This window comes from Bufo bufo, chromosome 9, assembly GCF_905171765.1.
Source record: "Bufo bufo chromosome 9, aBufBuf1.1, whole genome shotgun sequence".
In the NCBI taxonomy this organism is placed as follows: Eukaryota; Metazoa; Chordata; class Amphibia; order Anura; family Bufonidae; genus Bufo; species Bufo bufo.
In genome coordinates, this window is record NC_053397.1 from 84,483,632 (window position 1) to 84,496,351 (window position 12,720).

General features: G+C 45.0%; 1 protein-coding gene across 1 annotated transcript in view; it reads right to left on the reverse strand.

Moving 5' to 3' along the window:
• Positions 1–12,720, reverse strand: part of ASPM (assembly factor for spindle microtubules) — an 86,062-nt gene that overhangs the window by 32,390 nt on the left and 40,952 nt on the right. The window contains exons 15-19 of the mRNA XM_040407564.1: positions 11,226–11,430; positions 10,146–10,291; positions 7,930–8,058; positions 6,658–6,852; positions 49–4,542 (exon numbers count right to left, since the gene is read on the reverse strand). Of these exons, the coding sequence (XP_040263498.1) occupies positions 49–4,542; positions 6,658–6,852; positions 7,930–8,058; positions 10,146–10,291; positions 11,226–11,430 (5,169 nt within the window). The remainder of the gene's footprint in view (positions 1–48; positions 4,543–6,657; positions 6,853–7,929; positions 8,059–10,145; positions 10,292–11,225; positions 11,431–12,720) is intronic.

Genomic DNA, 12,720 nt, shown 5'->3' on the forward strand with positions numbered 1-12,720 from the left:
TAAGGTTTTCATTTACAGGAAAATTAAACTGCCGTTCTATATACACACCTGAATTATTGTAGCAGCACTCTGAGCCTTCATGAACTTCCTTTGTGCATTAAATCTTCGTATCACTGACTGCAGACAGATCGCTCGTCTCCTAATGTCCAAGTAGGCCATTCTCTGCTTCCTCATAAGGAGGAGAGATCTGTACCACTGCTGAAGGAGGACTGCCGAGGCTCTCTGCTGCTGGTACAGTCCCTGCATCCTGTGCCTCCTGTAGTGGGACTGCAGCGTCACAGCAGATTTTTTGAGCAGCAAAAACCTTTTCCGCTGCACAGCCATATGTAGATAAGCCTGCAGTTTTCTTGCAGCTTTTTCTCGGTGCACAATCCGGCGTGCCAAGTACCCTCGGAAAGCAGACTGGATTACTAGAGCAGACGCCCTCGTTGACAGATAGTGGACTCTCTGCTGGCGAGCTTGGCAACATCTTCGGAACCAGCTTTGGATACAGCGAGCAGATACTTCCTCTTCCTTGAGTCTTTTCCTAACCATATGTCCCCTAAATGCCGCTTGGATAAGGACCACTCTAGACTTCATCTGTAAGAAGGATTTTCTTTTCTGATGCGTCCTCCATGCTGCCTGGATTACAAGCGCAGCTGCTGTTCCCCGTAATGCTTCTCTTTCGTTCATAGCCCGGAAAGCAGACTGTAGGCACGTGGTTGCTTTCTTCAGTCTGGTAAACTGCTCTACTGCCTCATTCCTCAACAAGTTTGCTCTAAAGCGCAACTGTATTTTCCGTGCAGCTTGTTGCAAGGCGGTGTAGGATTTCCTCTGCTTGTACATACGGTAAGATGCTTGGATCACTGCTGCTGCTTTGTGTTGCTGCTTGAGCTTTTCATTGGCTTTGTAGGCTCTCCATGTGGACTGGATGCAAGTTGTAGCCTTTCGAAGTGTGAGAAAACTGGAGCGCTCAGATCTCGCCAGTATCAATGCTCTATATCTTCTCTGGAAACAAGCGGCGGCAGATCGAAGTTTTAAGTACTTCTTTCTTTGCAGATAGGCTTTTACACACTTCTGGATGCTAGTGGCAGCATGGTGCAATCGCTTAATCTGCCGTCTTACTTTCGCTCCCCTAAAGGCTGCTTGAAGCAACAAGGCAGATTTTTTGGTGGAATGGTACAAACACATATCCTGGTCTCTTATCTTCTTTCCTCTATATCGCCGCTGTATGGTTTTAGTTGCTTTTATCAGGCGTTTGTAGTATATGTAATGAACATACATGCGATAACTGGACTGGATTACAGTGGCAGCTTTCTTCATGGTTTTTACATTTCTTCGCACCCTCATTCCCCTAAACCCGGCTTGAATAATGACAGCTGAGCTATATAACTGAAGAAATCGTCCTCTTACGCGTCTAACTTCGAGAGCGGAGCGGTACCACGTCTGAAGTTTACAAGCTGCCTCACGCTGGGCCCTATACAGAACAAGGACCCTGTGCATCCTGAAGCAAGCTTGTATTCTGGTGGCCATTTGGTATTTGAGTTGAATGTCTTTTCTTACTTTATATCCTCTGTATGAAGCCTGAATGCAAGATGCAGCTTTTCGCATTGACTGATAGTTCCGATAATGCTGGCGGGTCGCAACAGTTGCTCTATATAGTCTCTGAACACGAATGCTTGCCTCCTTTAATGCAAGGTATCGACGGCACTCGGTGTATGTTCTAAATTGCCTCTGGATGATGATGGCTGCTCTTCGCTGGTTTCTTAACTCTTTCCTAACCCTCCAGCCTCTATAACTGGCTTGCATACAAATGGTGGCCTCTTTTAAAAAAGAGTAGCGCAAAACTTCAAAGTCTCTCATCTTCTTTGCCCGGTATCTTTTCTGCATTACACCTACTGCCCACTGAGCTTTTTTATAATTGCGTTTGCATACATACATCCTGTAGGTTGCCTGGATTTTGGTGGCGGCTTGGTGCATTTTAGTTATTGCCCGCCTCACCTTCGCACCCCGGTAAGCAGCCTGAAGTATCACTGCAGATTCACGTAGCTTTAAGAATGCTTCTCTCTTGTAGAAAGCAGATCTATGGGACCTGTAACAACGCTGTATGGTGATTGATGCACACTTTAGATTTAGAAACTTTACACGAGCAGTGTGCATTTTGAACACAGCCTGGATGACAGTGGCGGCGGAGTGCATGTTCTGCAGCTTCTCTCGCTCTCGGACACTCCTGTATGCAGCTTGTAAAACCAGAGCAGCCTTCTTTAGTTTGATGAACTCTTGTCTCGGATGGTCACCAAGCCTTTTTAATCTATATCTTTTCTGAACAGTTATTGCTGCATTTCGCAGAGCTAGAAATCTGCGCCTTGCTATAAATGACTTGACAGCTCTCTGGATGACCCTGGCTGCTTTGCACTTGGCCTTGAATTCACACCGTTGCTTCATTGCCCGGAAAGACGACTGGATGCACAAAGCAGCACGTCTCATATTGCGGTACAGCAACATCTGCCTGTTCCGCACCTGTGAAGCGTGGTAGCGCTGCTGAACTGCGACAGTAACCCTTCTCAGCTTGTTAAAGTAACACCGCTCTCTGAACATTCGATATTGGGACTGTATCACCGTTGCAGCCATATACATATGTCCAATCTGCTTCCTGAGGCTTCTCCCTCTCCACGCAGCTTGAATAGTGCATGCCGCTTTTCTGAGGTCGAAATATTGCTTGCGCACCCGCCTGCCGTACAGCACTGCTCTGTAATGTCGCTGGAGGACCACGGCTGCCTGCCTCCTTTTCTGGTACGCCACTCTCTGCTTGTGCATCCTGAAGACTGACTGGATCAACGTTACAGACGTTCGCATCAGGCCTACTCTCTTCCTAGTCTTCATCCCTCTGTAGATAGACTGAATTTTGATCACATTCCTCCTGAGGTGAAGGTATTCTGCTCTCCGATTCTGTGCAGCTGCTGCGTTGCGATACCACCTCTGCACTGTGGTTGCGCTCATCTTCAATTTAAGGTACTGTTTTCTGATTCTGTGGGAGCGGTAATAGGCCTGAACAGTGCAGGCTGCTTTATGAAGATTCAAGATATTCTTCCTGGTCTTCCACCCTCTATATGCGGCCTGAAGGACTGTAGCAGCTGCTTTCATTTTTAAGTAGTGGGACCTCTGTCGCTTCTGGGTAAGATAAGCTCTGTAGTGGCCCTGAATACGCTCAGTAGACCGCTTCATGGTCTTGTACTTTGTTTGGCAGACATGCATTTTGTAATAAGACTGTATTAGACTGGCTGATCTGTGTATCCTCAGAATCTCCCTTCTAACTTCTCTACCCCTCCAGACAGCCTGTATCCTTCTCACCACCAGACACACATGAAGGTATTTTTGCCTTTCCTTTCTACCAGTCATCATAGCTCGGTAGCGACGCTGGATAGCTAATGTTGACTTCTTTAGTTTTTCAAACTTTTTTTGAGCAAGTGATCTTCTGAAAGCAGACTGAATAATAACGGCGGCAACGTTCTGCTTGTGAAGTTGCCTCCTCACTCTGAAGCCACGGTATGCAGCTTGGATCACAGAAATCGCCCTCTTGGTTTTCGTGAAACTTTCCATTTCTTTCCTCCCTTGCTGTTTACCTCTGTACCAACTCTGAATAGTTAAGGCAGACTGGCGTATTTTTAAATAATGCTTCCTTGCTCTGTAACATTGGTAGTTGGCTTGTATGGTTACCGCTGCAGCATTCCAAATTCTCATCCGTTTGCGCTCTAAGTGTCCACGGTAAGTTGCTTGCAACAGTATAGCAGACTGCTTCATTAACAGGAACGTTTTCCTATGATGCACAGAATCCTTGTGTGCCCGAAATCTCCTCTGTATGACCACAGAAGCTCTGTAAACGGTTAGATACTCCTTCCTAGCTTTGTGCATTCGGTAGTAAGCTTGTAGAGCAGTTGCAGCCTTATTCCATCCCTTCATCTGACTTCTCACCAGGTATCCTCTTACTGCAGACTGGATTTTAACACAGGCTCTCCTTTTCCTGAAGAACAATTCTCTCTCTCTGAGCATTAGGTGGTTAGCCCGGATCAGTGTTTGTATATAGATCACTGTCTGCTTCAGGACAAGATACCATTTTCTTTCCTGCCTCATCTTAAACAGGGACTGGATCTTTATTACAGCCGCCTGTACAGTGAGGTATTTACGGCGTTCCCTTAGCATACGATATTGAGACTGAATTGCAATGGCTGAATTGGTCTTGGCTTCCAGCCTGCGCTGCTGCCTCCTCCTATAGGCTTTCTGAAGCACTACTGCAGCTTTATTTTCCTTTTTCATTTTATAATGTTTCCACCTCCTATACGCAGACTGGATAACAGCGGTCGCCGATTTTAGCTGGAGGTAGCGGCTTTGCTCTTTTCTAGCCAACAACCAAGAGCGTACGTGAACTTGAATGGTTCTCACTGCACACACGGTCCTTCTGTATAAAGCAGCAGCAATCTTTGAGCGGACTCTTGCTTGCATGAGAACAACGTATACTTTAAAGGATCTGTAGTATTTCAGAGCTGCGTAACCTCTCCAATGTTTCTGTAAAGCAAAGAGAATACAGTTAGCTGTTGGAAGGATGAAGCACACTGGATCCATGTACTCATTTGATGCTGATTTCGCCAAATGGTCAAGAACGTCTCATGTAAATGCACCCTTAAAAGGGAGCCAGAAGTAACCTTTCTATCCAACTATTTGAGACAAGGATAAAAGAGAAAAACGATCCAGCACTCCTGTAATTTTTGAGCCGTTGGTTCTTTTATTGCAGTGATAAAAATTCGTACAGTGGTACAACCTCCATTAGTGTCATTCGCAGCCTACGCGTTTCAAACTAAACAGTCCTTATTCAGGACATCATGAATAAGAACTGTTTAGTTCGAAACGCGTAGACTACGAATGACACGAAACAGTTATTTATAAAAAAAATAAAACACACTCTTGGAAGTTGGACAAGCCCTTTTAAAGTGTAACTGTCATTTCAGTTTATTTCTAATACTGTGTGGGCACCGTGATGTTATATGGTCACTAACTTTTTACCCAACTTTGCATAAATTCATGGTACAAAGAAACTTTGTAATATATCTTAACAAAGAAACATGTCTAATTCTCCTGTTAGCAATACGGTTTCCAAGGAGAGTCAGTATTGAGTACCTACTGAACTCTGAAGACTGCTGCTGTATGTGGAAAATAAATAGGTTTCTGAGCCTGCCCGTCATCTCGCTACACCAGCCCCTGCCTATGTGCAGGTGTCATAATCTCTGCCTATTAGACTTGCACTTATCCCACAGATGAGAGAACGGGACTGCTAACAGTAGGTATACAGGAACACGGTACATTTATGGTCAGCATTATTCACTCTATAGGGCACTTGCAGACGAGCAGGTCCATATACGTTGCAAAATGCGTTCAGTGAAAAATGCGCGATTTCGCAAACAATTTCGTCATTCAGTTTGGTCTGCGATCCGCGTTCAGTTTTTATCGTGCGGGTGCAATGCGATTGAATGTGTTTTGCACACGCATAAAAAAAAAAAAAAAAAAAAAGGTATACAAACATCTCAACGCGCACTTGCTTGCGGATGCAATGCAATTTTCACGCAGCTCCATGCTGCGTTTTTCATGCAACGCAAAACTGATGCGTGAAAAAAAAATAATAAACTCATATACATAGACCCATTGAAATGAATGGGTCAGGATTCAGTGCGGGTGCTATGCGTTCACGTCACGCATTGCACCCGCGCGGAAAACTCACTCGTGTGAAAGAGGCCTTAGTAAACGGGAAAAAGGAGCAGTGCTTGCAGCAAGTCAGGTATGGACACAGGCAGAGATCGTTAGTGTACATATTTAGTATAAAGATAAGGGTTGGAGTAGCAAGATAGGAGGTAGGCCTAGTAGCCTACCTCTCTATATTCCAAATAGCAGTCTTCAGTAACTAATTTTGTACTATTCTAAAATAGCCTATACTGCATTTTTTTGTAATTTCATTTATTTTACGGTTTTAATTACAACATAGACACCTGAAGTTCAGGGAGTCTACTGTGCTTTGGTATCCATACATCAGTACACGGCTGACTCCACGGTACTGTAAGCATAAGGGCCTCAGTCAGCTCTGTACAGCCTGGAGGACACATCGCTGCCCCTGCCTGTGCCCAATCAACTAAAGCCTGGCACAGCACACTGCCGTTTCCAGTATTGATGTGCCATGCAGGGGTTTTAGCTGAGCAAAACAGGCACAGCCTAATACCAGTACAGAGCTCCCTGACGCCTCTATGCCTGCCCACCACATAAGTGCCAGCGCTGTACTGATGGAAAGATAGCACAGCACAATAGACACCCTGAACTCCAGCTGTATTACCAAAAAGAATTAAAAGCCGTTTAAAATAAAGTTATATAAAAGGTTAGTTACCCTTTAAGATCACTGTCCCTACAAAATAGGAAAAACTGAAAATACAGTGACCCTTTCAAAGAGGCGCTCCTAGTCTGGTGGGTTGATTTAAATGGTTGCCATGTAATACATTTATCTTACAGCCAAACAGGAGACAGGCCCTTTAAAAGCAAGCAGAGGCTTTTACAAGTTGCTGAGCTCCATTAACACATGCTTTATGGTTCTATGCTGTGAAATCAGAAATAAAAGCCGGATCATAAAGATGTTATACATACCTGAATGGCTACAGCGGCACAAGTCTCTATTTCTTTCTGTCTTAGAGTTTTTAATTCCACTAACATCTTGTAGGCCAAGTATCTTCTCCAGTGCTTTTGGATTATGAGGGCAGAGGAAATTCTCCGTAAAACCCTACGTCGTGACAGGAATTTGCAAACAGCACGCTGGATGACACAGGCGGCCTTGTGCTTCCTCTGAAAAAGCAAAAACAGTTATTTTACTACAATACAGCTGAACACAAAAAGTGGTGACACATCCGGTCAGGATTCAGGTGGAAGCGCCCACAGCCTGGGTGTGCGCTGCAGTGGCATCAGCAGAGGTTGGGGACTACGTATTACCCTAAAAATCTTCCATGACAGGACATTAGAAAGATCCGTTTAATAAATAGGCTGTAGAACCCCTTTAAAGGGTTCCCATCTTCGACATTAGGGGCATATCACTAGGATGTGTCTGATAGGTGCAGGTCCCACCTCTGGGACATGCACCTATACTTACAAGGGAGCCAACAAAGTGCCGGAGGGTGCATTCATTTCTATGAGACTGACGAAATAGCCAGCTATTCCCATAAGCCCAAAAGGGAATAAAGTGGTGGCTGCGCTTGCACGGTGCGCTTCCCATTCATTTCATTGGGACTGAAAATAGTATAGTATAGGTGCGGGTTCCAGAGGAGGGAATGCAAATTTAAGTATGTGGCAATTGACAATATAATCCGAGGTGGGTTATGAAAGCCAAGTGTAGAACACAGAGCTTTTGAAGTGCAGCTCAAAGAAACTCAGTTTTAGTGTCCTCATAAAAATGTTTACGCTGAACAATAAAAAAAAAAAATATTATTTAACTGGAACCCCTTTAACAGTTTGTGGCTTTATCTGCACAGAGTATGCGATATACTGCAGATTTTTGCCCCATATACCACTTTCCTGCCCCCGTTCTGCAGGATATTTGCATGCCTTACGTCATGTTGCCTAATCAAACCCAGCATGCTTTGCTCTGTAGCATTTCTTAGGGCTTGCTGTGTCCCACTGTTGTCTCTGCAGTAGTCATGTCCCCTACACCTCCACTCCCCATGTTTAGCAGAGCAAGACCAGTGAAACACTACAAAGAAATGTGTGCTGGGTTAGAGAATGGAAAAACTGTATACGGGGCAAACATATGCAATGTTCGGTGTACTCTTGGCAGACAGAAAAATTGATTATGGGACGAGAGAACCCCTTTAAATAACTTTACGGAATAAAAAGACGCATATTTATAAGATCAGTCATAAGACGACTCACCTGTAATAACTGTTCTTCTGCTGCCAGTCTGTGTCTTCTCCAAGCTGCTTGTATAACTCTGGCTGCACGAGTTTCCTTGCGAATATCCAAAATTCGAGCACAAAGGAAAGAAAGGTAAATGATCACAACCTGAAAAAAAAAAAAAGATTCAGTGAAGTGGGGAAGTGACAGTTTTTAGATTTACAAGATTTCAGAAAAAAGTGCTATAACAGAAGCTGAGAACATCTCATAGCAGCGACTGAAAGGAAAATCCTCGCAAAGCTAGAATACAATGGCAGCTATGCTTTAAAACAATTATGACAAGTCAAGTTAAAGCTCATCTGTCATTTCAAGCAACTGTTCAGAATTAGCTGTTGCGGGTGTACATGAGGAACTGCGCTTACTAAATCTTGATGTAAGCGCAGGGCCCATTCGGAAACCGCCTTAGCCACCCACGCTGAAGCGAAAATGGGACAGAATGCCGAACCGGTGGCAGAAAAAAAATTGACTTCGCCAACGATTCGACCCGTCGGTCTACGGGGTCCTGCAGAGAGGAGTCGTCCGCAACCAGAATAGTGGTATTCTTGGCCAGGCGAGCCACTGGCGGGTCCACCTTTGGAGGGGAAGACCACTTACCCACCCAATCCGGGGGCAACGGATAAAGAAGATCCAGTCGCTTGGGAATCAGGAAACGTGAACCTGGATGCTCCCATCCTTTAGCGGGGAGGACGGAAAAATAGTCATGTACCGGGAACGACTTGGGAGCCTGTTTGCTACGCAGGAAGGAAACCCCCTGGTCACTGGAAGAGGGGCCCTCCTCTTGAAGCTGAAAGGTGTCCCGGATTGCCGAAACCAGACTGTCCACTAAGGCGGCCATCTGGGATGAGTGGTCCGGATCCAGATCAGTGTCCGACTCGGCGAGTTCTCCTCCGGACGAATGGTCTCCAACCAACGAGGACGCCCTGGACAGCGAACCGGGGGAAGGGGGAGAAGGCGATGCATCCGAGGAGGAGGGGTGTTCCTGCCTGGGACACTTGCTGAGGTGCCTGCTCCTGGATGGTGCGCCCTGGGATAGAGCAGGTTGTGCAGGTGACGACGTCTCCACCAAACGACCCATTAAGGAAAGAGATCTTAGACAGGTCAGTAACCGCCCGGGACAGGGACTTGGCCCATTCCGGTTCCATACTTCCAGCAGAAGAGTGCACGTCAGTGGACTGCGACTGAGGTGGCACGCTCTGGGTGGCCTGGCATGAGGCACAGAGGGGGTTCGCTTGACCTCTAGGAAACTTCACATTGCATGAAGTGCAGGCATAATGGGTAGCCCTACCAAGGACCTGGGAGCGGGATCCGCTGGGTCCGACATGACCGAGAGCAGGGAGCCAGAGAGGGTATAGAGGAGGGGAGCAGCACTGGTCCTACCAGAGTGGCGCAGAGTAACCCTTGGAACGTGTCCCCAGAGTCAGGATGTGGCGGGGAGGTGATCTGCAGCGAGAAGGACGATCCTCTCAGGGTGGAAAAACATGCGCACTGCCTCTGTACTTCCGGGAGGAGCAGGCAGGACAGGGGAGCGCTGCGGGAAAACTAGGCTCCGCCCCCCCCCCAGCCGCAAGTTAACCCTTTCCCTCACGGACCGCCAGCGCTAAGCGGAGGAAGAGCTAACAGTTTTCAGCCTAGTGTCGCCTCCTAGTGGCAGCAAGCAGCTATACCCATGGTCTGTGTCCCCCAATGAGATGAGCGAGAAATATGATTTTTAGCCCAAAATTTGTTGTAAAATGTAATCATAAACAAAAGTTTGCCTTTGAAGGTGTACAGACCCTTTAAGTTGCATTTTTTTCACCAATTTTCTCCTCTATAGCTCTCTCTCATTGTCCCTATTTTTCCCTGGGTAAGTGGGTGGAAACGGTCTGCCGTGCATGGGAGACAACATGGCAGTGTAGCAGCATTGAGGGCATTATACTGCAGTACAAGCTGATAAAATAGAAGGATTAATACAGTATTCAGCAGTGCGTCTGTGGCTCTGTCTCCCTTCAGCAGCTAACTCCCTACTACAGACTTCTATAGGCAGCATGTAACATGATCCACCCAGTACGCTGAAAGTACCTCCTGTCTCTCAAGACAAAACTACGAACTGAGGAAGAATGATCAGTTCAGCAAGCTGGGTAGAGAAAAGGCACATTTTTTGAATAACATTTCTGATATTTTCTTGTACTACTGATTCATTTAAATCTTTTCGATACCTTTTCATCTGGTATTGTATTAGACATGTCAGAGTGATGGATCATCGCAGGAATTCCTCCCAGGTCATACGCAGCATTCTGCACAAGACTGAAGTTTGCCTTCTCATTCTCCAGAAGTTCCTCAAACAAAGCGGAGGTTGTTAAACCTAAAGTGAAAAATAAAGATCCATCTTCATAACTAATGTCACATAGCAAAAATGGCTGCAAAAACTGGTGTACAAGCAGCGCACTAAATCTATTTTAGACTTTTTTTTGGGGGGAGGGGAGATTATTAAAACTGGCTTAAAACAGGCTTCGTTAAATGCCCACTGGCAAAAAGGTTCAGTCTACGAGCTAGAGAAGATTTCAGGTATAATGTATGACAGTTTCTGCTTTGCCCCTTCTGCAAAGTTCAAAAAGGCAAACCCAGTCACAAATGTGGCAGCCTCCATGCAAATTGTTAATACCACAAAAATGTGGTAAATTAATCAGTTCTTTTCTTCCACACTGCAAGTTCTAAAAAATAAGTCAGAAAAGTGTCACATTTAGCAACATGTGCACCATTCTTTTGGGTCATAATATTGGTGTCAAGAGGTGGCTTAAAGGAAAAGTGTCTACACATGTCTAGCAACATATTGTGTATATTATACATTATACAGTATACGCCTCTGTGATATTTACTAGTTTATACCTGTGCCTGTCTGGTCAAGAAATAGTAAATCTCCCCATAGCTGTTCATTAGAGGCGCTTTCCAGGAGTAAATTATTTATGACCCATCTTCAAGTTAGCACATCAATATCAAATCAGTGCGGCTCAATTGCCATAACCCACCAAAGATCAACTATTTAAACTGCGGTCTCTTCCTAGGCCAGTGGCATTGTGGTTCATTGGTCACGCATTGTCTTTGTGCAGACTAGTCCCTTTCAAATGACTGGGTCTGGGCTGCAGTACCAAGTAGCGCCACTATACAACGTACAGCGCTTTGCTTGGTGAGCAGTCAAGAGGCTGCAGCGGTCTTCCAATGGATAAGTCACCAATATTGTACTCCTGGAAAACCCCTTTCACCAAATGATGTAAAAACATACAGAAAATATAGGTTACCTTGCTGATACGTTCCTGGCCACATATCCAAAGAGCTGTCCGAGTCAGAAGAAGAATTCAGTCCTATAGCTCCAGTTCTGCTACACTCTATGGTCTGACTTGTCTGCTGACGTATAGCATTCAATGGTATGTAACTTGGGTGGTAATGATTGATTAGGTAACAGAATACTCGACCATCAGAAAAGGAAACGGTGAAGTTTTCAACCTATAGGAAATAATGCAAAATCTGTCTGTGGATTTATTAAAAGTTTTGCACAACATTTTATTGGATTGAAAAATGCTGACTTTTGGAATTTACTCGCTAAAAAGGAGGTTATAAAATATGTACGACTAGATCATTCATACAAACAGGAGGCATTCAAGAATAGCCAAAATGACAAATTTGTGCATTATTCTTAAAGGGGTTGTCTGCTTTTTATTTTTTATTTTGATTATCCATCCTCAGGATAGGTCATCAATATGAGATCAGAGGGAGGCCAACTACCAACACCATGCCGATCGTATGAGCGCTGCCTTCTCCTCGGTTTACCTGCTCGCCATCACAACAGTGAGCAGGTGTAAGTACAACTAAACAGTCCCTATTCACTTCTATGAGAAGGCTCCGCCATATTCACTTAAACAGTATAGAGCCATCCTATTGAAGGGGAGGGGACGGCTTAGTTGCAATTACATCTGCAATGGTGAGCAGGTATATAACGACGCACTATACTAAGGACAGGTCATTAACCCCTTCCTGATTGCCCCACGTAAACTTACGTCAGCGGTCGGACTTTCAAAAACTGGCAGCCGCTTGCGAGTGGACGCCACAGCCACCAGGTGCCTGCTGTTTTAAACAGCAGGCACTCAAGACTAATGTATGCAATTGACAATAATAGAGGTATATATAATAATATAAATCTCAGATGCGGTCAAATGTGACCACAGCATCTGGGAGCGGGCACTCCAAGCCATGTAGCAGCTATCCTCAGCAAAGATCGGGGACATAGATGGATATATATCTATATCCCCATCTATCTATCAATCACACACCACGCCCACCCTTTTCCTAAAATTTAAAATGCATAAATAATAAAAAATAAAATAATTAACATCCTTGGGCATCACCATGTTCAAAAATGCCTGTACTATTAAAATATAAAAATATTTATGTCATATGGAGAAACAGAAAATAAGGAAAAATGGCTAATTCGCCTTTTTTGGTCGCTTCACCTCCTACAACAAAATGGAATAAAAAGTCATACGCACTGCAGAATGGGATCAATAAGTAGTACAGATCACCCCGCAAAAAAAAGGAGACTTTTGTATTACTTACCAGTAAAGTCTCTTTCTCGCTCTTCCTTGGGGGACACAGGAAACCATGGGTATAGCTCTGCTCCCTAGGAGGCGTGACACTAAGTGAAAGCTGTAAGCCCCTCCTCCATCAGCTATACCCTTCAGCCTGGAGAAGAGACTGCCAGTTGCGTGTCCAAGTAGTGAAAGATAACCACCAACCGGA